The sequence below is a fragment of the Neodiprion lecontei genome, chromosome 2 (assembly GCF_021901455.1).
Source record: "Neodiprion lecontei isolate iyNeoLeco1 chromosome 2, iyNeoLeco1.1, whole genome shotgun sequence".
NCBI classification, from domain to species: Eukaryota; Metazoa; Arthropoda; class Insecta; order Hymenoptera; family Diprionidae; genus Neodiprion; species Neodiprion lecontei.
In genome coordinates this window covers 25,408,246-25,429,797 of record NC_060261.1, presented here as the reverse complement: position 1 = coordinate 25,429,797, position 21,552 = coordinate 25,408,246, and the positions used below count along the sequence as shown (strand labels likewise).

The following is a 21,552-nucleotide window of genomic DNA, read 5'->3' as shown; positions in this document are numbered from 1 at the left end:
ATTGTCGAGTGTTATATATTAATTGGATATAACGGTGTTAGTTAATTATGGTGTTAATATGATAATGGATATAATAACGTATAATAATATTATAGCTCTTTGTAGTGCGAAGATCTCGTAACATGGTTTTTAAGCTTTGGTTAATGAATGTCATAGTTATTTCCATCTAGGGATATTCCAAATAGTTAGACAGTTGTTTTATTACTTTATGGGTACAAGATTCTCGTACTTCGAGTTTGGTTAGTTGATAAAAGTGACATGCAGTAATAATAGTCGATAAAACATATGGACGTTCCGGTCGGATGTTACAGTATGCTGCTCTATTAGTAATTAGTACTTTGTGGTTATGAACGCGATTGTATGGTGCATTAACCCTAAAACAACTCTTGCCTTTTTTGTATTCTAGAATAAACAAATGTTTGATACATTCCCATGTCGGTTCTGTCACGAATTATATTCCCATAATCAAGCATGAATACTCCTCAAAGCAGTAAAAAGAAGGGAAGAAACAGAATTGGGGCTCCAGGCGATGCTGTCACAACAAGTGATTCCGAATTGTTAAGTCCCCAAGAGGCCGCGCGTTTTGTTTTGGTACGTTTATCCAGAATTTCTTAATTATTGCTCACCTACTTATTAAAGAGCTTATGCAAGCATTTATTCATAATCATATCGGCTTTTATTTTTCCAATTACACGTTGCATCAAGATTATCGTTCGTTCACTCTATATTTGACAATATTTAAAATTGGATGCCTAAGCATAAATCGATAAGATATTCTCAAACAGCACATTAGGTATTAGTTAATTCAATTTGAGATTTATTTTTTAACAGATTCATAGCGTCGGAGAAGAAGGAAGTAAATCAAATCGTCTGGGTATAACAGAGGCTATTCCCATCATTTCATCCGAGGAATACGAAGCGGATAACAAAAATTCCGACCACAGGAAAAGTACATCGGTTACTGACAAGGATAAAGATGACAAAACTACATTAAATTCGCTGCCAGTCGCCATGGTCAAAGCTTTAGATGGTTATGAAAGTCAAATCGGGGAAGCTGAACCCCTCCCAAATTCGTATGTTCGATTTATGGAGCGCAGCGGGGAAGAACTTGACGGTAATAAACATTCATCACTCTGATCAATGTGTTTTAAAACAAGGTTGAAGTTCGTTACATTCACATAGTAAAAATTGAAAATTAAACACTAGTTCGTAATTTTTGAATTAGTTCTTCAATTTGGTTTTCTGAAAATCAATATATTTTTATTAATCCTATTGAGAAGTATTCAGACATTAAGTATTTGTCAAATTGTTATATTTGAAGATCTCTTTACAAGTACAAAAATTAAAAATATTGGCATCACGAACTATAGCTTCAATATCGATGCTTCTTTTAAGATCGCTTCCATATCGTTAAAAACTTACTATTTCTCATTTTATTCAATAGATTATTTTTTACAAAGTCAATGAACAAAATTTTTTCTTACGGTACTTAAATCAATACTGCCATTTGTTGATCACAATTATTGTTAGTGCAATATCGTAAGATTGAATTTTGAACTATGCCAACATGATGAAAAACAATATTTCAGTGAGTTTGTGGAAAATAGAATTCTCAGTAAAAGAAGTTATGAGTGAAATCAATAGATTCCATATTTTTTTTTTTTTTTTTTAAACATTTTAAAATGATTTGAAATGATGCATTGATACCTAAGCTTTTGTTCTCAATGCCAGTATTTTCTTTTGCATATTTATAAAGAGATCACGAATATAGTAATTTGATAAATGATTGATGTACGACTATTTTGTAATGAAATCACTGTATATATTATTTTTGGTCATCAAACCTCCTTAAACGTTGTGGTTGCCGAATGTAATAAGTTTTACTTTGTCAAAGCCTTTATTTGTAATTTGAAAGTTGCAGAATAACGATGAAAAAAAATCGTTTGGTTAACCTCAGACTATGGAGTTGAATTTCATGTTCTAAACGAACCATTCATCAACCACTCGTAATATTAATGCAATGATGCATTTTTAGGAAAATCATTTCGCAACTTTAGGATTGTTTGAAATGCAATAAAACATACACAAAACATGCTCATATTTTGCTAACTGCACTCCGACCACCTTTTTTTTTTTGTAACTTCTATCACTTTACTACAATACAGAATTTGTTGATAATTTTCAAAGTGATGAAACACGTTAGAAAAAAAATTAATGAAAATTAGATCGAATACTTATTTACTGTCTCTTTATACTGTCAAATAGTTTTCAAATTTTCAATAATCTTACAATGAATCGAACATTTACAACAAACAATCTAACGATAGAATGAAATCTAACTGACAAGAATTACCACTTTTTTTTTTTGGGTCCATCACTTCGAAAATTCTTAATAAATAATTTATTGTAGTGTAGTGATGAGAAAAGCTAGACAAAAAATGGTGTTCTCCTGAGAAAGCAAAATAAATATTGGAAAAACAATTACCGTAGAAAAATAAATAAATTTTATTCCATAATTATACTACTTATACTGCTTGGTAGTGTACAACCTCAATTTCGGTGGACAAAATTGGTCGAATAGTATTTGAGAAACAACGATGATTAACATTTTTGTTTTTTGACGATATCTCTTGAATGAATTAACATTTTTACCTAAAAATTGACTGAGAGCTTATTGATATTTGAATACACAGTATACTAGAATGAGGATAACATCAGAACAGGGACAATTTCTATATGGTTATTCGGCTGGCTATGCTTTTTGTGCAATTTTAGAAAAACACTACTAGATATCCTAGGAATCTTGGATATATCTAGAACTTATGATTCCTAACAAAAGTCATGAAAATATCCTGAAATTTTATTTGGGTCTGGAAAATTTTGAAGCTACAATTACAATCTTTCTCAACCTTTTAATTCACACCTTTTTTATGCAGCTTTTTATTAATTAAAAGACTTCTTTGGTTCCACATGGTCCGTGAAATCTTTCTACGTCTAAAAAAATGTACGAAAAAAAAAACCATTTTCTGCCAATCTACCATGAAATCCCAATTGCCAATTTTTACAAAATCTTAACATATGCCAACAAAATTTTTATCTTGTTTTTGTTTGTCCACAATATTGGAACAGCCATTTTAAATATTCGAATTTCGAGTTCAGATTCGTAATCAGTGACCCCCATGAGCCCATGTTTACCAAATTTGAAGTGAATCGCATGTAAGGACAAATGTCTGCGTGAAAAAGTTAATCATTTTTATCTTTAATATTCATTTTCATACATGCAAAGAACTTACGTTATCTCTGACAAGTTTAGCTCAAGCTAGGTTTATAGAGATTTAGGCTCCAAATTTGTATGACATGTCACATAAATGCGACTTTCTTTAAAATTTAAATGATATAACAAAACACAAATAAGATCGATTTCAAGAAAATATCACGAACAAAGTAAAACCGACTCTCCCGAAATCAATACTCCAAATCCAGACACCTGCACTTAGTTCAAACCCTCGATTAAATGTGTGTTATATTATCGTATACTTGGCAAATTTGTTACTGGATATTTTTTTTTACCTTATTTCAAAAACGTCTTCTAGAGGAATCAGTTCCTAGATGTGAAAAAGTCTTGGAATATCATAAAATGATGTTATTGAGCATAGTATTTCAGAAGCGACAATCTAGTGATGTAAACACAGGGTTCCAATTATTTCTTTGCATGGAATAAAATTATTTACAACATAGTTACTCCAAGAATTTTGATACTAGCAGCTGGTGATAACACTAAATTGTACATTCAGTGCTATACTAGATAATAAGTATTATCGTATTGGTCTGAATATAAATCAACAACCAATTTTACCACTACATATCTAGAGACTTTTATTTATAAACAGAATGTAAGTCTAATTCTATGAGGAAATGATCTAGTATCAGAGACATGTTTGTTGATCACCCACATTGTTGTTGTTTTTTCTCGCACTACGTAACTAAAACTTCAGTGTATTGTGTAAATATCTCACTTTTAATTTTTTCATACCTTAGAGTAATGCTATTCAAAGAAATTGGAATTTGACTCTTCAACATCCGTGATTTTATTGGTACAATTTTACGACAGTTGGTCGATAACAAAGTTTTTTCACTTGATAAAGCAAATTTCCAAAAAATTCCGATTATAAGTCACTCTTGTGTATAAGTCGAATACGAATATTGAAGGGGAAATTGGCCAACAAAAAGCTTGACTTATATTCACACCAATACAGTACTATCTAAACAAAGATAATATCATTCACATAAAAATTCATCTAGATAAGATGAAATATAGTTTGTCGAGCACGTATGTTTGTGAAAGATAATCAGAAAGATAAAGATAAATACACTGAGAAAAAAGAATTGTTGGTTCAACAAAATTTTTCTTTCTGGGTAGTGAGAAAAATTTATCGCTAGAAATCATTCGGTTGGTTCAACCAGACAGTGTAGGTTTTTTAACCCTTTGAAGCATATATTTTCCATGCAGTCAAATTCCTTGAAACTGGATATATAAGGGTTCCCGAGGTCCCTGATGTCAAAAATGTGTTCAGATCTGAGAAGTTTTCAAAATTGAAAATGTCAAATCTAATATGAGTGAATAGGATTAATTTATGTATTCTCAGTCCGCCATATTAGATCCGACATCTAGAATTTCAAAATTCTGACATCGGATTCGTTTTCAGCATCCCCGAAAACCCCTGAGTAACAAACTTGAAATTTTGACTTCGGATTCGTTTTTAGTGATCCCAAAAACCCAAAATTAAAGAGTCCATTTTTCTAGTCCCCATAACCTTCCGATAATTACATTTATTCTATAAAAATAGGCACTTTCATCACTTTGTTTATCTATAGTGCTTACTATATTCGCGGAATCATCATAATCCCTCATAAACATCAACATTGACATCTTAGAAGTCCAATTGTGCACAAAAAAATTACGATATCTCAAAAATTTAATATAAATATTAAGTAAGCCTAGCCAAGCACCAAATTACACAAGTGAGATATGGATCATCCATATGTGTGACAGACGCTATTTTTATTTCAACACCTCTGAAGGAAAGTTTGATTGAAAAATCAACAAAGTTGTCACTGAACGTAAAAAAGCAAGTGGCCAAGCATCTAAGGTCAAGTAATTTATGCTCAATCACGCAACGCCTAAAATTGAGTTATTTGAAAGTGTGCATGTCCCAAAGAATGCCGATGTATATAAAAGAGAGTAATTATATATTGCGCATGCACTAATATTATTTTACCATACTGTTCGGAGAGGAAGCATTTTACACGCGCTCTACAGGATTCGTAAATTAAACTTTCCACACAAGTGTTGGTAAAAATCATTATATTACGACCTGCAAAAAACTAATTTTGATTGGCTCCAATCATTCTTTATTCCAGTTTAATATATTGCGAAAAAATTCTTTCAGAAAGTTACTGAATTATTTATGATCGCAAAATTACATAAGAGTCTTGACTTTCAACGGTGTTGCCTACGTTTCTGTACGCAGTTGATCTTATCGTTATACTGTGTCAACAAAAGATGAAGATTATAGATTAACTGAAATCACATTATCTCGATAAAATAAGAGATGAGATAAATTTATCTTAGACGATTATCTTAGGTAAAATAAAATAGATCGTGTACAACATTAACTTGTAATCTTCTAATCTCAGGTGAAGTCGAGTACGACCTTGATGAAGAGGATTCAGCGTGGCTGGCAATCGTAAACGAGCGTAGAGCAGCTGCAGGCCTTCAGCCGCCATTGGCGGCTGATATATTTGAGCTACTCATGGATCGATTAGAGAAGGAGTCATATTTCCAGCAGCAAACAAACGGAGGTGGAGGGGTAGCAGCGGATGAAGATGCGGTCTGTTGCATCTGCATGGATGGCGAATGTCAGAATAGCAATGCGATCCTCTTTTGCGACATGTGCAATTTAGCCGTACACCAGGATTGTTATGGAGTGCCTTATATTCCCGAGGGACAATGGCTGTGCAGAAGGTGTGTAATAGATTTTACTAATTTTGGTTGCGACTCTGGCAGTAATTAAATTGCTTATTGCTTATACATGACTATACCGGGATGAACGAAAAGAGGTTCAAAGGTATTATTCAAATGAAATTATCAGTATTATCACTACTTGCTAGCTGTAAACTCAACGCTTATATGGCTCGTATGGCCTCCACTTTACTGTATCAACTCGTGGTAGTGAAAGACGAGGTGATTTTTAACCCTTCGACAATGAGCCATAGTCGTAAGTATTCTTACCACCTATTTTATATCTGTTTTTTGTATATTTGGACAACTTTTCAAAATATTTTTTTGCTATTTCTGATAGTATACTAATAGGTTTTCAATTCTCGAAAGTAATTATTGCGGCATCTTATAATTTATTATTGTTAGAATAATTTATTTCCGAGAAAGTTACCCCTCTCCGCATACACACGTTGTACATAAATTATAAGTTTTCGGGGTCACTGATGAAAAATCTGAAATCAGATTTTGAAAATTCAGTATGGCGAATCCAATCAGCGACTCCGAAAATCCTTACATGGAGTTTTTTGACCATATTCCATCAAATTTGAAATTTTCGTTCACCATATTGGATCCACCATCTTCTATTTTCAAAATCTAATTTTAGATTTGTAATCAGCAAGCCCGAAAACCCCTGCATAGAGTTTTTTTTGACCAAATTAGATCTCATTTGAAATTTTCGTCTGCTATATTGGATCCGTAATCTTGGATTTTTGAAATTTGATTTTAGACTTTTAATCAACGACACCGAAAACCACTGCATAGAGTATTTTTGACTTGATTTGATTAAATTTGAAATTTTCGTCCGGCATATTGGATCCGCCATCTCGAAATTTGTAAATCTTGATTTCAGATTCTTAATTAGCGAGTCCAAAAACCATAGAATACTATTTTGTTATAAAAGTTGACTCACACAATAATGTGTGACTCAAAAAGTTGAACTCATATACAAATTCTGCCTCTACTACTGATCCCAGCAATGCATTCCTTACCTCCACCACTGAATTAGCCAGATGGTGTGTTCAGGGAACTTTTCTGAAGGGTCTGTGCTCCAGTTTCACAGGGCGTGTCCTTTAAGCTGTACGGCCCTCGGCAGATGGAAAAGAGTCCACCCATTTACCGCGTAATACCCCTTCAGGAGTTTCAAGATTATTTAAGACTTAAAATAATGCACAAACGTTCAAGAAACTAAAGCAAATCATTGGATTCATTTTTTTTCTGCAAGATACAGGGTGTTTCATTTTGATCGCCTTGGCCGATTACTCCAAAACCAAGCAACATACGAAAAAACGTTTCTTACAAAATATTTAGAGTTCAAAGAGGGAAAAAAGATGAGAGTTGTAAGTGGAGCCACTAAGGTCAGGTAAAGGTCAATTTTTCTTTTTTTTTAATAGAACAGTGTATTTTTTCCATCGACACTGAAAAAGCATAAAATTCTGCATCAAACATTAATTACATACTTACCACCTAAACTCGTCTAACGAGTTATCGGTAGCTTTCTCTGTAGCAACTTGACCCGCTCGTATCTCATCACTGGTCAAGTTTACGTGTTAAGTAAGCAATTTTTGTTGCAGAATTTAATACCGTTCCAGATACCGATGAAAAAAAATACACTGTTCCATTTAAAAAAACCAAGTTGACTTGTACCTGACCTTAGCGACTTCATTTACAAAAAAACATGTATGTTGCAATCGTGCGTGACAGAAGTGAAACTTCTGAAATTTATATAAGTGATTTACCGTTACTCTCTGACTTTAATTATTCAAAGAATGGCTTTTTGAATGGCTTATATTCAAACAATGAAGTTGAGAGACTGAATCTGAAAGAGAGGGAGAGAGTCAATCTTCGATTTTATTTGAAATATTAAATAAGTTTTTGTGTTCAGGCACAGTTTAGTGGGGGCATGAAAATCCGCACAACGGAAAGACCACTGATAGGAGTCATTTGGGGATTTCATAACATCACGATTCACAACACAGCGTTTTAAAACATTGTGTTTCACAAAATTCTGTAGTTACCCCCATTTAAAAAATTTCACTTCAAGATGCTGACAGTCTCATCTTCTTTTCCCCTTTGAACCCCAAATATTTTGTAGGAAACTTTTTTCATATCTTACTTTGTTTTGGAGTAATCGGCGTAGGGCGATTAAAATTAAACACTCTGTATATTGAAGAATGCTATCTCTAAGTTCGACCTAATTGCCATTTTTTTCTTCTTGTTCTTTTTTATTCAGCCAACAGATTGCCACGAAACATATTCCAATGTTAGTTTCAAATTTATGAAGATAACCAAATTTTTTGCTCGTTTTAGGTGTTTGCAGAGTCCCTCCAGAGCTGTCGACTGCGTTCTCTGTCCAAACAGAGGCGGAGCTTTCAAGCAGACAGATCGCCCTGCGACTTGGGCGCATGTAGTTTGCGCGCTTTGGATACCAGAGGTGCGATTTGCAAATACGGTATTTCTGGAGCCTATAGACAGCATAGAGAGTATTCCTTCGGCTCGCTGGAAACTTACCTGCTGCGTATGCAAGAGGAGAGGCGCTGGCGCCTGCATACAATGTCACAAGAGCAGCTGCTATGCCGCGTTCCACGTCACCTGCGCCCAACAAGCTGGACTTTGCATGCGAATGCGGACTGTTCAGCCAGCTAACGGTGAACCGATGCTCGTTCAGAAAACTGCTTATTGCGAGGGACATGCTCCTCCGGATTACCAACCCTCCAACAATCCTGCTGATGCCAGGCGTAGGGCTATTGCCAACAAAAAAAGCTCATCCGCACCAGTTATTTCAATACCAACTATTCCTCCCGAACGGATACGAGAAATTGCCAGGTAAATTTTGGAAAATTTTAACGAATTTTTTGCTTAGTTTTGAAATCTTCTTAAACCACTCAAAATTTCATAAATCTCCTGAAATCTTCTGGAATCCTATGAAACCATCTTGATACTATAAAACATTTTGAAATCCTTTGAAATCTTGAAATCTATTGTACTTATATAAAAATTGGTTAATTCGTTGCTTATTACACTTCAGTGTTAATTGAAACAAGAAATCCACAAATTAAGATATTTTCAGCTTTATGAACGATATATTACATGATAATGTAAATTCAAGAGCATCCAAATTAAGTTTAACATAAACATCTATAATATATACAGGGTGTCCCAATTTAAAGTACGCATTACGCTTTCAGCCGAACTAACGTTTCAATTGGAAAATGTGTCCTACAAAAGTTGTTCGGTTCAGAGGGGGACACATGAAGATTTTTTTTTTTGGTCCAGCATCATAATTGGTGATGCTGTGGAGGATGCACCAGTTTTTTTAAATGGAATCATGCATTTTTTTTTCAACTTAAATATTCTTCATTCAAAAATTTACAATTTTCTCAGAACATATTTTTTTTCTAAATGAATAGTTCATGAGATAGAACAAAAAAACAAATATTTTATTACTCCAAACTTTCTCTGTGATATGTGTGATATGTCGAAGCATCAGTGGGGTGACTACAGATGTTCAAAAATACCACCATCAAGAGCAATACATGCTCTCACTCGCTTTTCGAAGCTCTGCACCGCTTTCAAAAGGATTGCCCTTGGAATGGCTCTGCACGCTTTAGTAATTCTATTTATGTTGTCAACCCTAGTCGTTGGAGACTCTTGGTAAACAACATCTCTAAGGAATCCCCACAAGAAAAAGTCAAGCGATGTTAGATCCGGCGATCTTGGTGGCCATTCAACTGGACGTTCTCGACCGATCCAATTACCACCGTAGGTAGCCTGCAGATAATTCCTCACAATTCGGAGATAATGAAGAGGTGCTCCATCTTGTTGGAACCACATTCGTGCTCTTGTATCTAAGTCAACTTCTTCCAAAAGCTCTGGTAATGCGTTCTACAAAGAGTCGAGATATCTTTGCCCGGTCACCGGTCCCTCGAAGTAATATGGCCCTACAAGATATCCGTTGACGATCCCACACCAAACATTTAATTTCCACCGATGTTGGTGATCAATGTGTCAAGAGCTTTTGGAAGAAGTTGACTTGGATACACGAGCACGAATGTGGTTCCAACAAGATGGAGCACCTCCTCATTAAAACCAAATTGTGGGAATTATCTGCAGGCTACCTACGGTGGTAATTGGATCGGTCGTGAACGTCCAGTTGAGTGGCCACCAAGATCGCCGGATCTAACATCGCCTGATTTTTTCTTGTGGGGATTCCTTAGAGATGTTGTTTACCAAGAGCCTCCAACGACTAGGGTTGACATGATAAATAGAATTACTAAAGCGTGCAGAGCCATTCCAAGGGCAATCCTTTTGAAAACGGTGCAGAGCTTCGAAAAGCGAGTGAGAGCATGTATTGCTCTTGATGGTGGTATTTTTGAACATCTGTAGTCACCCCAATGATGCTCCGACATATCACACATATCACACAGAAAGTTTGGTGTAATAAAATATTTGTTTTTTTGTTCTATCTCACGAACTATTCATTTAGAAAAAAAATATGTTCTGAGAAAATTGTAAATTTTTGAATGAAGAATATTTAAGTTGAAAGAAAAATGCATGATTCCATTTAAAAAAACTGGTGCATCTTCCACAGCATCACAAATTATGATGCTGGACCAAAAAAAAAAAAATCTTCATGTGTCCCCCTCTGAACCGAACAACTTCTGTGGGACACATTTTCCAATTGAAACGTTAGTTTGGCTGAAAACGTAATGCGTACTTTAAATCGGGACACCCTGTTTATACAAGTGCACTTACGTACTGGAAACACTTGCAAAATCTGGAATTTTTTTTTTGTAACCCTTGGGACAACCAGTTATATATTATAGAATCAAAATTATTCTTCCTGAAGTTTTTTCATTTGTCGTACATGAACCATATAACTTAGATGCATAAATAACTTCTAATATTTAACAGTAGTTTCAGATATTTGTCATGTTTGTGTTTGTATCGTGGCACATTGGAAAAATTCTTCATTTCAATCATTGCACATAATAATTTTCTGCAGCTTGATTGATAGCAAACAAAAAAAGATGTGAAAACACTGCATAATTTCTGTGATCTACAAGTAAACAACTATTTCCGTGACGCACGTGCACAAATATATCTTGGAGAACGTGAACACTAGGAAAAAACATACAAATATACATCTTCTTGAAATTTTTGCTTGTAAGAAATTAGCTTTCTTAGGATCTGATTTTTAAGAAACTCATCTTTTTGAGTATTAAACTGATTTCTGTAAAAAAATAACTGTTGTGCACATTGTGTTTCCTATTGGTGAATTCAAATAACGAGACTAACAAGAGCGGCCAGCCGATTTCGTTACACTCGAAAGCAGTGAAACTAGATCAAATTCCACTATGCACGATTTTTATTTTTTTTCCCCCTCTTATCTGCCTGTAGCTTCTAGTTTTTGAGTAATCAGGAGCTGAAATTTCCGACTGTCAAGTCCGTACGGTGAGGGGCTCTGCTAGCCAGCATTCATCTGGCGGCCTACAGCCAGAGCTGCTTAGTCTAATAGAATTTGATCTAGTTTCACTGAGTTGAACTTGAACTCAATCAGCCATCTCGGACCCATGACCTCCCCATGTAGGATAAATCTGCACCACGGTGGTCCTTAAAAAAGTCATTTTTGAATTTCGACTAATTAAAGTTCTAAATCTAAAATTGAATATTTTTGATGGTAAAAATATAATTATACCAGTGAAAAAGTTTTTTTTTTTTTTTAGTAATCATTAAATTTCTTAACTATCCAGCTTGGCTGAAGGCTTGCCTAAGAAAAGTCAGTTGATACAAAGATTGATAGCTTACTGGACTTTAAAACGCCAATTTCGAAATGGTGTACCGCTTCTGAGAAGGCTTCAAAGTTCCCATCCACATTCTCGTCCTCCGACGTTAGGAGGTCACATATCACCAGCTGTAGACGGTGAACTTAGAGGAGAACTTTACCGTCAACTAAAGTATTGGCAATGTTTACGTCAGGATTTAGAACGGGCAAGACTCCTCTGCGAGTTGGTTCGAAAACGTGAAAAGCTGAAGAAGGAGTTCTTCAAAGTGTAAGTAAGCTCCACTCTGATACATTCAATGTCCTTGCATAAGTATACTGTAGTACTGGGATTTAGATGAGTTTTTACTTCACTTAAGCTACAGCTAACTCCCAATATTATTTTCGTAGGAAAGAGAAGTGCTTGTGGTATGAACTTCGACCGCTTGAAAGTATACTTAGATCACTCTTAGAAGGAATTAAAGCAAGAGATACCAACGACGTGTTTGGGCAGCCAGTTGATACTGATCAAGTCACAGACTATCTTGAAATAGTATCGCATCCTATGGACCTGTCAACGATGCAGGTATGAAACAGTTATATCGAAGAAAAAAAAATTACCTTGACAAGCCAATCTATAAACTTTTCCTTGGAAACGTTTCGAAATTAGTAAAAATTTACTTACTTAAGTAACTCGAAAATCTGACCAGTTCCAAGTCGAGAAGAGCCCCATCGATTCAAACCAAAATCATCAAAATTCATTTACCCATTCTTGAAATATTATCAAAAGAATTTTTGTCATAGTATTTGAATAATCCTAAAACCACTAAAGTGATCAGGTCCTAAATCTAATCAGTTTTGAATTAAGAAGACCCACATCGTTTCCAACAAAAATCATCGAAACCCCTGTTTTTGATGTATCATTGATTGAATATATATATTTTTTTTCTTTTGTTATTTGAATAACTTGAAAACTGCTTAACCAATCAGAACCGACATTTCATCAGTACTGAGTTCAAAAGTGCCGCGTAGATTGGGACTAAAATCATTATAATTTTTTTTTTATTTACAAATTCTGTTATCCAGATAACTCAAAAACTACCAGACCATTCAGATCTAAAATCTAATCGATTGTAAGTTGATAAAATCCGCGTCGATTGAGGACCAAATCATTTGAATCCATTCATTTATTCTTGAGATATCATCTGGCAAAAAAATCGATAACACACACGCTCGGTGTCAGAAAATGGCCAGTTATTCTTTAGTCCTTAAAACCTGGAGATCTGGTAAGAACCCAATTTTTCAATTTTGGGGTGATTATAATAACTTCCTTTTTCAGTAGAGTGGGAAATTACTTATGCCTACGGATGTGAAACACGGTATATACGCATTCCGATAAGCTTTATTCCAAACAAATGTATTTGCAGGAAATGGAAATTAAAAAAACCAATTCAAATTAATATCTTAATTACAGGCTAAACTGGAAAAACAAGAGTACGATTCCATCGGCGCATTTGAAGCTGACTTCAACCTCATGGTGAGCAATTGTCTCGCTTACAATCGGAAGGATACAATGTTTTATCGAGCCGGAGTTAGAATGCGCGAGCAAGGCGGAGCGCTTATTGAGCAAGCTCGTAAAGACCATCCTGAATTCAATCCTGTCATCGAAGAGGAATCAACTGTCGCCAAACCGCGAAAACGAGAAAGAACTGGTCGCAATAGAGGGGAATCAGAGTCACAAACAAACGAAAAAGAAACAGGGGGGGGTGGGGTTAATCGACGAACTGCGGTGTTGTTCACACGCAAGGCCAAAGCTCGTGCAAGTAGAAGTGGCGTGCCTCCCGTTCCAGAAGGAGATCAAAAAAAACAAGGAGATAGTTTCAGAGTGTACAGGTATGAGAGGCTGAAATCTACGTACTTCAGGAATAATGTCCTGAAATTCATAGATTTTTTGTATTTGCATATTCTATTCTAAAATTATCCTATAATTTCGTAAACATAGCAGCAACTCTAAGACGCAAATAAATTCACTATACCATCAAACGTAACTGAAAATACAGTTTTACAATGAGAAACTAGATATAAATGGGTTTGAATCATTTGGAATAAGGGTGAATTGACATTTAAAATGTCCTCACTGTTATTTGTGCCGATGGTAGTGAGCTCGAATAAAGACGACATCCCTGCTATGTAACAGAAATAATGCTGAGTAAATTCGAATAACTTAAGCTAAAATATGAACAATTTGCAAAAAGGTTTTGAGTTGGAATTGTCGAATGGATTAAACAGAGTAGAGTTTAATCAGTTTCTTTCATATTTTTAATCCGATTTTAATGGTTCGAAACTTATTTTATTCACCATAGATTTCTAAAGATGACCCGAAAAAAATTTCACAAATACTAAGTGGAAGATTTCCGTAATTAAGGAAGGATATATGCTAATCAACAATGACATTTATACTTTATAACTATACTACAATGTAAGATTTATTAAATGTTTTCAGACCATTTATCTGACAGAAGATCTGATTAGCGAATAAAATGTACCTAAAACTATCAGGTCCAATTAAAAACACCAAAGTTCAACCATTTTAAACGTTTTCTCAAACCATCCACATCTCACAATCAGCTTGTGCTATTCGGATTTGCTCAGAATCAATGCTATTTGTTTCATTCGTGTTCATCAACATTAACAAAAATAACGTTGCTGGAGATTCTTTATACGGTTTTTCCTCGTTTTCTAATTTTTAGTTCCAACAATATAGCCGATTTATCATTAGATTAATAAAGTCATGATTGAATTTGTAACTAAAACACTTGCACTAAGAAATCGAATAAATTGAGTTCTGACAGTATGGCCAGTTTATCCTTACATTAATGAAGTCATTATTAGATTTGTAACGGAAACGCTTGCACTAAAAAATCGAATAAATTGTCAAGTATCTCAGGAACATGGAATTAGACTATGCAATCGAGAAATTTTGTGTCACATATTTATCTCATACTTGATTTTTTCTTACAAATTCATCTATTCCTTGAGTTTTGGTTATGGAAGATGATGTAAAACTTGAAAAACCTACAAACCAGTAACGATCGCGATTTTTATACTACAATTACATGAAAGTGGAAAGACAGTCATACAGCGATGATCAATATTTCTTTCTTCCAAGATGAATTTTGACCATTTTGTAACTAAAGATAGTGTAACATTTCACAAATCTTAACGGCTGCTAGAGCTGCTGCAAACTGTCCTAAAAATGTTTCATAATTTCATTACACATATGCTGATACTTAAAAAAGGGAAGTCCAATTTGCTGTTCTGAGGCCTGTACCAATTTAGTAAAAATATTTTAATTAATAGATAGTACTTTATAACGATGGATTCTATTAGGAAAGAAATGTTTTTAACTCAATGACGAGTCTCAAATCTAGTCACACACACATTCCAGGAGCGGAGTAACTGAAAGCGATGGAGGAGAAGGCGAAAGTCAATCTTCAAGCTGTAGCAGTTGTTCGACAAGTCGTACAACAAGCCCAGAGGTGGAAAAAAAGGATGCAGATATGGATACCGAAAAAGAATCCGAGTTAGAGAAGGAGAAAAGTACCGAAGAAGAAGGGGAAGAGGATGCCGACGGGGAAGGGGAAGATGAAGATCGTTTGGAGGCACTGCAACTTGTGTGGGCAAAGTGCCGAGGATATCCTTGGTATCCCGCACTGATTATCGATCCTGGAACACCCAGAGGAACCGTGCATAAAGGAGTTCCGATTCCAGCACCGCCTGACGATGTTCTCGCTCTCGCTACCAATTACAAGGATCCTGTTTTTCTTGTTTTGTTCTTCGACACAAAACGTACCTGGTTAGTTTCACAATTCAGAAATTGCGATCTAAGTTTCTCTTGCCTTTCGAAAAGCTTGTTATATTATGCTGTACAAGCATATTAGACGACTGAATGATATTTCGATAGTTCGACACGTCATCACATTTTTCAATTTCTAGGCAATGGCTGCCTGGTGAGAAGTTGGAAAAATTGGGAGTGTCAAAAGAGTTAGACGAAGGGAAACTAATCGAATCTCGGAAACCTGCGGACCGAAAAGCAGTCAAAAAAGCCTATCAAGAGGCACTGCATTATCGCAAGCAAACACACAACTCTGCGCTTGCCACAGCCTCACCTGTATAACTTATAGTGAATACCCAGTTGTTTGAAATACGGTTATATTTTTGTTTCTTCACGTTTATTTTACTACCCAAGCGCAAATCACGTACATTTGTCGATATTCTCTAAATGTGACTTTCGCTTGGATTAAATTATTAAGGACATTGGTGGGTCGTAGATCTTTCTTTTTTTTTTTCATTACGAGCTAAGAGCACATTGGCTATTTATCGGATTAATGTATTCGTAAGCAGCAATGATGTTAGCAAGTATGCAAGAGAAAGAAACGAAATGATCAAAGTTGATAGCAACAGCTTAGATATCGATTTTTCAATTCAAATCACTTTTAAGGGGTGAAATATTTGGTATTTTTATTCGATATCACTCTGTAAAGACGGAATTTATTCAGAAAACTATTCTCTACAGCACTAGTGACACACTTTTTTTTTCTCACATTGGTATAGTTAAATATTCGTTTTCTGAGAAAATTTTACTGGTGTCGAGGTGGATCAAAGAATAGCGGCAATAAATTTACTAGCGGCAAACGAATCTGTTTCAGAAAATTTTTTAAAAATAGTTCTAATAACATAATAAGTAATGGTGGAGTAAAATAGAATGAATCTACTGGATTTTATACTATTTTAAAGCAATTTTCTACAATAAATCGACATCTAAGCTTTTGTTTGTGATTTTGCTATTTCTTAATCGCACATTTCAAGAAAATCATCGTAAATTACGAATATATTAGTTGAGTAAATACTCGATGTGCGACTGTCTTAATCAAATGAGCAAAACGCGTTGATTTTCAACTCACCAAACTCCTAAACGACGAAGACGTGGAGAGCTTCAAAGAAATTGAAAAAGCGAAAGGCCTTATTCCCGAATTACTTGTGGCTTGTAGTCAGGCTTAACTGCCTCTGCAAGTTCTCGAGCATAGATGTCCAGTCTCTGTGTCATCTAGAATTATAAATTATATTTTACAAATGCAAATGCAAAAATGAATTTTACACAATATAATTTCACACTCATTTTTCTACAGTGCTACAAAAAAAAATTCGTTTCCAGTTAATTGGAACCATTTTTAACAAAATCAACAGATAATATCTGTGTAGACCATGTAAACTGTACTCTAAGCTGTCTTTAGACATTAGAGATACACAGAATAGAATTTACATCGTTGTTTGATACAAATTTTTAACTGTATTTTTTTCCTTGGTAATTTCTACCTCCTCACCCTGAATCCCCAAGCGTCTCTTGTCTGGCGGCAGAGATTAAGATCCAATTCGGCAACTAAAAGACCGTCACGATGACGACTAAGACCGGGAGTTCTGGTTCCATCTGGTGCAGCCACATAACTCGATCCATAAAAGTGGCCAAAGTTTTTATGAGCAGCAGCGCCATCCCCAGAGGTAAAAGCATTGGGAAATATTTCATTACCAACTCTATTTATCGCACAGGTATAGTAACTGTTTGCGATAGCTGCATTACGAGCCTCGATCGGCCACAAAGGCTCAGACAGTAAGCCGACTGTTGCTGAAGGATTAAACACCACCTGTGAAGAGTGAAAAATTGAAGTTCAAATATTCACTCCTCTACGTTTCTAACGGGTGACCTCAGAATTTGATTTTCGAAATTTCCTGGCCGAAATTACGCTTTTCCCTGACTTTTGTCTTTGATATATCGCTTTTTGTAACACTTACGGTGATTTGAGAAATGTTGAAATGGAATAGTTTATTAAGGAGCTTCCACATCTTCAGTGAAGATAATGTAAAAATTCTCAAGAAAACACTTATTGATTAATTTTTGTAAAAACAAACTTATGTTAAAGTTTCATGAATTTTAGGGAGTTCGTTTGCTAGCATATCTAGTTCAAAACTCATTGTGCCGCAGTGATAGAATCTCCTCCCAAAGGGTTCAAATTTCGATGGTGCATCGCTCTTTTGTAGCGGAATTCGTGAAAGTTACTCATATAACAAAAATTGACAAAAAAATTCCAACCACCGAAATTTGAACCTTTTGCTTTCGTTTGTTTATTTAATATAGGACGAAAAAGGGTAAGTTCGCTCTGTCGGTAAGGGTAGGAGTACTAGATGACCTTAAACCCACAAAATTTCTGAAATAAGTGTAGCATGCGTGTTAGATTAACAGTTAGTTTAAATCATCAGGAATAGTTTACAAACTGAAAGATCGTATCGAAGACCATACGTCATAGGATTTCCAAGAAAAACTAGAAGTATTTGCTGAAATTCCCTGACTGATACAAAATCTCCTGACATTTGTCGAGTTTCCAGATTTCCCAAACAAGTGGTTACCCTATTCCAACAGTAATTTTTACCTCTGCGCCATTTACTCCAAACATCATCCAGTTCTGCGGATGATGTCGGCCGTAACAAATATTGACAGCGATACGACCGAACCGAGTCTCAAAAACAGGATGCCCCGTATTGCCCTCCATGTAATAAGTTGATTCGTTAAAATCCCCAACTCGTGGAATGTGATTTTTCCTGTGCTTTCCAATGATATTTCCATCTGTACCGATCACCACACATGTATTCCATATGGTGTCACCTTTGTTACTGTCCCGTTCCAGAATTGGTGATATAATGACCATGTTGTACTGCTGCGCAAGCTTGCGAAGAACCATCACACTTGGACCGTCCGATACATCTTCTGCAAATTCGCACCATGGCTGTTTCTCCCTCGTGCAAAAGGCGAAAGGCATCGCTGTGAATTCCTACTCATTTACTATTATATCGACTAATAAATGACTGTAATACGTTTATATATGGGACAATCCATGATATCTCAAACAAGATTGGTTGATTAAAATAAATTTGAAAGCATCGGAGTTTGAACAAATGCAAGATACCGAATTTAATAGAATAACACAAAATATTTCGAAATGATCGTTTCACAACAGCCGCAATTATATGTAAAAAATAATGAAAATATAACAATTCATTATTGGAATGCATTTTTCATGTGAAAATGATTGAAACAATTTTTTGTAAATGGATGAAAAATGTATCTTTGAAAAATTAAACAGTAACGAATATATTCAAAAAAACGTTATTAACTAACTCCAATATTGATGACACGTTTGTCAATATTTTATGATTATAAATTCTGTAATACTGTAATATTTTTTTTTCTCGACATATTTTATCAGGAACTCTTTTTCGTTTATTTTCACATGAAAAGTGCGCTCCAATAATTATATTTTGATTTTTATTATTTTTTGCAATCAACATTTGGTGTTATGAAATTATTCCGATCTTCTGACAGTCTTCAAAAATTTTATTGTACTTTAGTGACTTTTTTCAATTTTTTCTGTTTTTAGAAAATGAGTGTTTTGAAAACAACACATTTAATAACACTTGAAAAGCACACAGTCACAACAAATCTAAGCAACAAAATTACAGCTTTTTTTCTCTTTCGTACAAGGGAACATCTTGGAACTTTTATTATATGATTTGGCCATAGAACATCCTGTTAAAACCTCAGTTCAATTGATTTGGTCAAAAGAAACTTGCTGCCCACTAAGTTAACGACTCAATTTAAAGAAACGTACACCAAGCTTCCTGAAGACAAAGTAAATTGACTCCACATTCAGCGGCTTGTTCCACATATGCTGTAATTTTTTTGAATATAGCATCTCTTTGGTGATTTATAGGACTTGTTGTTGGTAGTACGATCGAATGCTGTATTAATCCAACTCTAACCATTCGGGGTTGACGAAGCTGCTCGGGTGAAGCTCTAAATTTCCATCCCTTTATTTCGACATCATCGGTGCCTTTGAATCTTGGTAAGTTTAAATTCCTGTTGGCACCATTTTTTACGTATCATTATCATTATTACCGATGCATTTATATCATATGCATTATGCATTGAGATGTAACATGAAAACTGAAAACCCAGATAAGTTATAGAATGATAACGTTTTAGTTTCAGATTTTAATACTACAGCCAGCTCAACAAACACTTACTGACGTTTTGCGTATAAGGCATTCTATGCCAATTCGATCCGGTTTTGACCTTATCGTATTTAATTTATACGAAACATTTTAGATGATAGTAGCGTTTCTAAAAAATAATATTTTACCATTTTTTTGGCGCAACCGTTTAATATTTAAACATTAGAAAGAATAATAAGAGAATCCACCCAAAAATTATCGGACTAAACTATGACATCATCGAAAATTTTTGGAGAATTTTAAATACGATGGATCTGTAGAAAAATTTGATTAACTCAAAAACAGCTGCATGAAAAAATCCAAAATACAAAAATGTGCGGGCAATTCATGTTCGAATTGGCACGGAATGTCCTATATGTTGAGTTGTAAAATGAGGCACATCTGCTCATAACTTACTCCAATTCTCCTCCATATAAAATTCTCTTCACTTCTCGTAACTCATTTATCGGCAAATGTTTATTTAAAATATCCTCCAATGTATAAGATTCCATTTTACACGAGAATGAAAGTGGAACAAATTCACGCCCCAATGATCGTGCAGCGACTGGCATCAGAGTAGAATGTGTCTCTTTTTATTTCAATGTTCACGGACCAATCGGCGCTTGATTCTCGGATCACCGGCAAATACGACATAATCATGTCGTCTGTCAAGTCATAAATTAATATGAGCTTCATTTACACACAATTACAGTACGCGATAAGAAACTCGCGCACGTATAAGTGCGCGTTTAACTCATTTCAAGCTGCGGGCGGTGCTCAAGTGTAGTCTATTATTAGTTGTGTTTTATAAGTTAAAATTCAATTGTACGTGTGGACAAACGAATATAGGTATTAAGACTATTTCAGTTGAGGGAATTTTTGTCCATTTCTCTGAAATCAGATCTAAATGACCGTTTTTACCTACTGCAAAATCATCCCGGAATATGAGTCGGTCTTTTCGGGCCGCGCTTAAGTTTGCAAAATGAGTCGTAGGTGAGCCGAAGACAAATATTGCAAATACGCGTGGCGAAAAGATCCTTGCCTCCTTGTTCCACACGATTCTTTACGTAACAAGAGTATGTTACGCGTTTTTTCACGTCGCGCGACATTGAGATTAGGGTTCTGTAATGTCTGATTTATTTGTGACAGCGCATGCGCATAGTACAGAAATGGCCACTTCTAAGTCCTAGGATTAAAAAGTGGTCTCTTTTGTACTCCGCGCATGCGCATTCGCAGACTCACTCGACCGTCGTAGAAACAGGTACTTTGTGTACAGAAAAGACGCATGACATCCTTGCGTTATATAAAAATATTTACTTATCCATTTTCCAAAAAGTTCGTCTAGTACAATCTGATAGATTGGCTTCATCTTAGCGATAAAAAGAATTCAAATAACACAATCAAAGATACCAACGATTTGGGAAAACGTTTTATAACGACAATGTATAAAATTTTCGATCATTGGTGTTTCTTGTCCTATTCTAATATTCTGGGGATTATTTTTTTACCATAAAAAACTCTGGAGAAAGCTAGAAAGTGACTTTACAAATAGTTATCACCAAAAGTGAATTTATCATCAGCAGATGTTCATTGACTATTATAATATATGAATATTACACTTGAAAATTAT

The 21,552-nt window shown here is 35.0% G+C and overlaps 2 protein-coding genes across 5 annotated transcripts; one reads left to right on the top strand and one right to left on the bottom strand.

Annotated features, from left to right (window-relative positions):
* The first annotated feature begins 307 nt into the window (after window positions 1–307).
* Window positions 308–17,161, top strand: LOC107218781 (peregrin). Its single transcript, XM_015656787.2, has 10 exons — window positions 308–326; window positions 407–591; window positions 832–1,114; window positions 5,698–6,025; window positions 8,369–8,884; window positions 11,812–12,111; window positions 12,231–12,405; window positions 13,294–13,712; window positions 15,268–15,675; window positions 15,816–17,161. Exons 2-10 carry the CDS (start codon window positions 472–474, stop codon window positions 15,994–15,996), a joined length of 2,730 nt encoding a protein of 909 aa, XP_015512273.1. The 5' UTR covers window positions 308–326; window positions 407–471; the 3' UTR covers window positions 15,997–17,161.
* LOC107218782 (beta-ureidopropionase) lies at window positions 13,311–21,049 on the bottom strand. 4 transcript variants are annotated; one of them, XR_006903047.1, is made up of 6 exons: window positions 20,340–21,043; window positions 19,541–19,788; window positions 18,305–18,693; window positions 17,204–17,521; window positions 16,784–16,926; window positions 13,311–15,672 (listed from the first exon to the last, which is right to left on the bottom strand). XR_006903047.1 is itself a non-coding variant. In XM_046732727.1 (5 exons), the coding sequence occupies exons 1-5, from the start codon at window positions 20,492–20,494 to the stop codon at window positions 16,923–16,925; spliced, it is 1,122 nt and encodes a 373-aa protein (XP_046588683.1). In that variant the 5' UTR covers window positions 20,495–21,049; the 3' UTR covers window positions 16,035–16,922. The 4 variants fall into 4 exon arrangements, 3 of the variants coding, with proteins under 3 accessions (XP_046588683.1, XP_046588685.1, XP_015512274.1); XM_046732727.1 differs by lacking the exon at window positions 13,311–15,672 and having other exon boundaries at window positions 16,035–16,926; window positions 17,196–17,521; window positions 20,340–21,049; XM_046732729.1 differs by lacking the exon at window positions 13,311–15,672 and having other exon boundaries at window positions 16,035–16,926; window positions 18,305–18,703; window positions 19,692–19,788; window positions 20,340–21,046.
* Between the last annotated feature and the right edge of the window lie 503 nt (window positions 21,050–21,552).

What these genes read in the sequence shown, in the direction of transcription:
- LOC107218781 (XM_015656787.2), top strand. Translation starts at nt 472, where the DNA reads ATGAATACTCCTCAAAGCAGTAAAAAGAAGGGAAGAAACAGAATTGGG. An exon ending in CGGATACGAGAAATTGCCAG is followed by an intron (nt 8,885 to 11,811) that starts GTAAATTTTGGA and finishes TTAACTATCCAG; the next exon opens with CTTGGCTGAAGGCTTGCCTA. An exon ending in TGGACCTGTCAACGATGCAG is followed by an intron (nt 12,406 to 13,293) that starts GTATGAAACAGT and finishes TCTTAATTACAG; the next exon opens with GCTAAACTGGAAAAACAAGA.
- LOC107218782 (XM_015656788.2), bottom strand. Translation starts at nt 20,494, where the DNA reads ATGCCAGTCGCTGCACGATCATTGGGGCGTGAATTTGTTCCACTTTCA. An exon ending in TTGTCTTCAGGAAGCTTGGT is followed by an intron (nt 18,694 to 19,540) that starts GTACGTTTCTTT and finishes AGGAATTCACAG; the next exon opens with CGATGCCTTTCGCCTTTTGC. An exon ending in GAGACGCTTGGGGATTCAGG is followed by an intron (nt 16,927 to 17,203) that starts GTGAGGAGGTAG and finishes TTATAATTCTAG; the next exon opens with ATGACACAGAGACTGGACAT.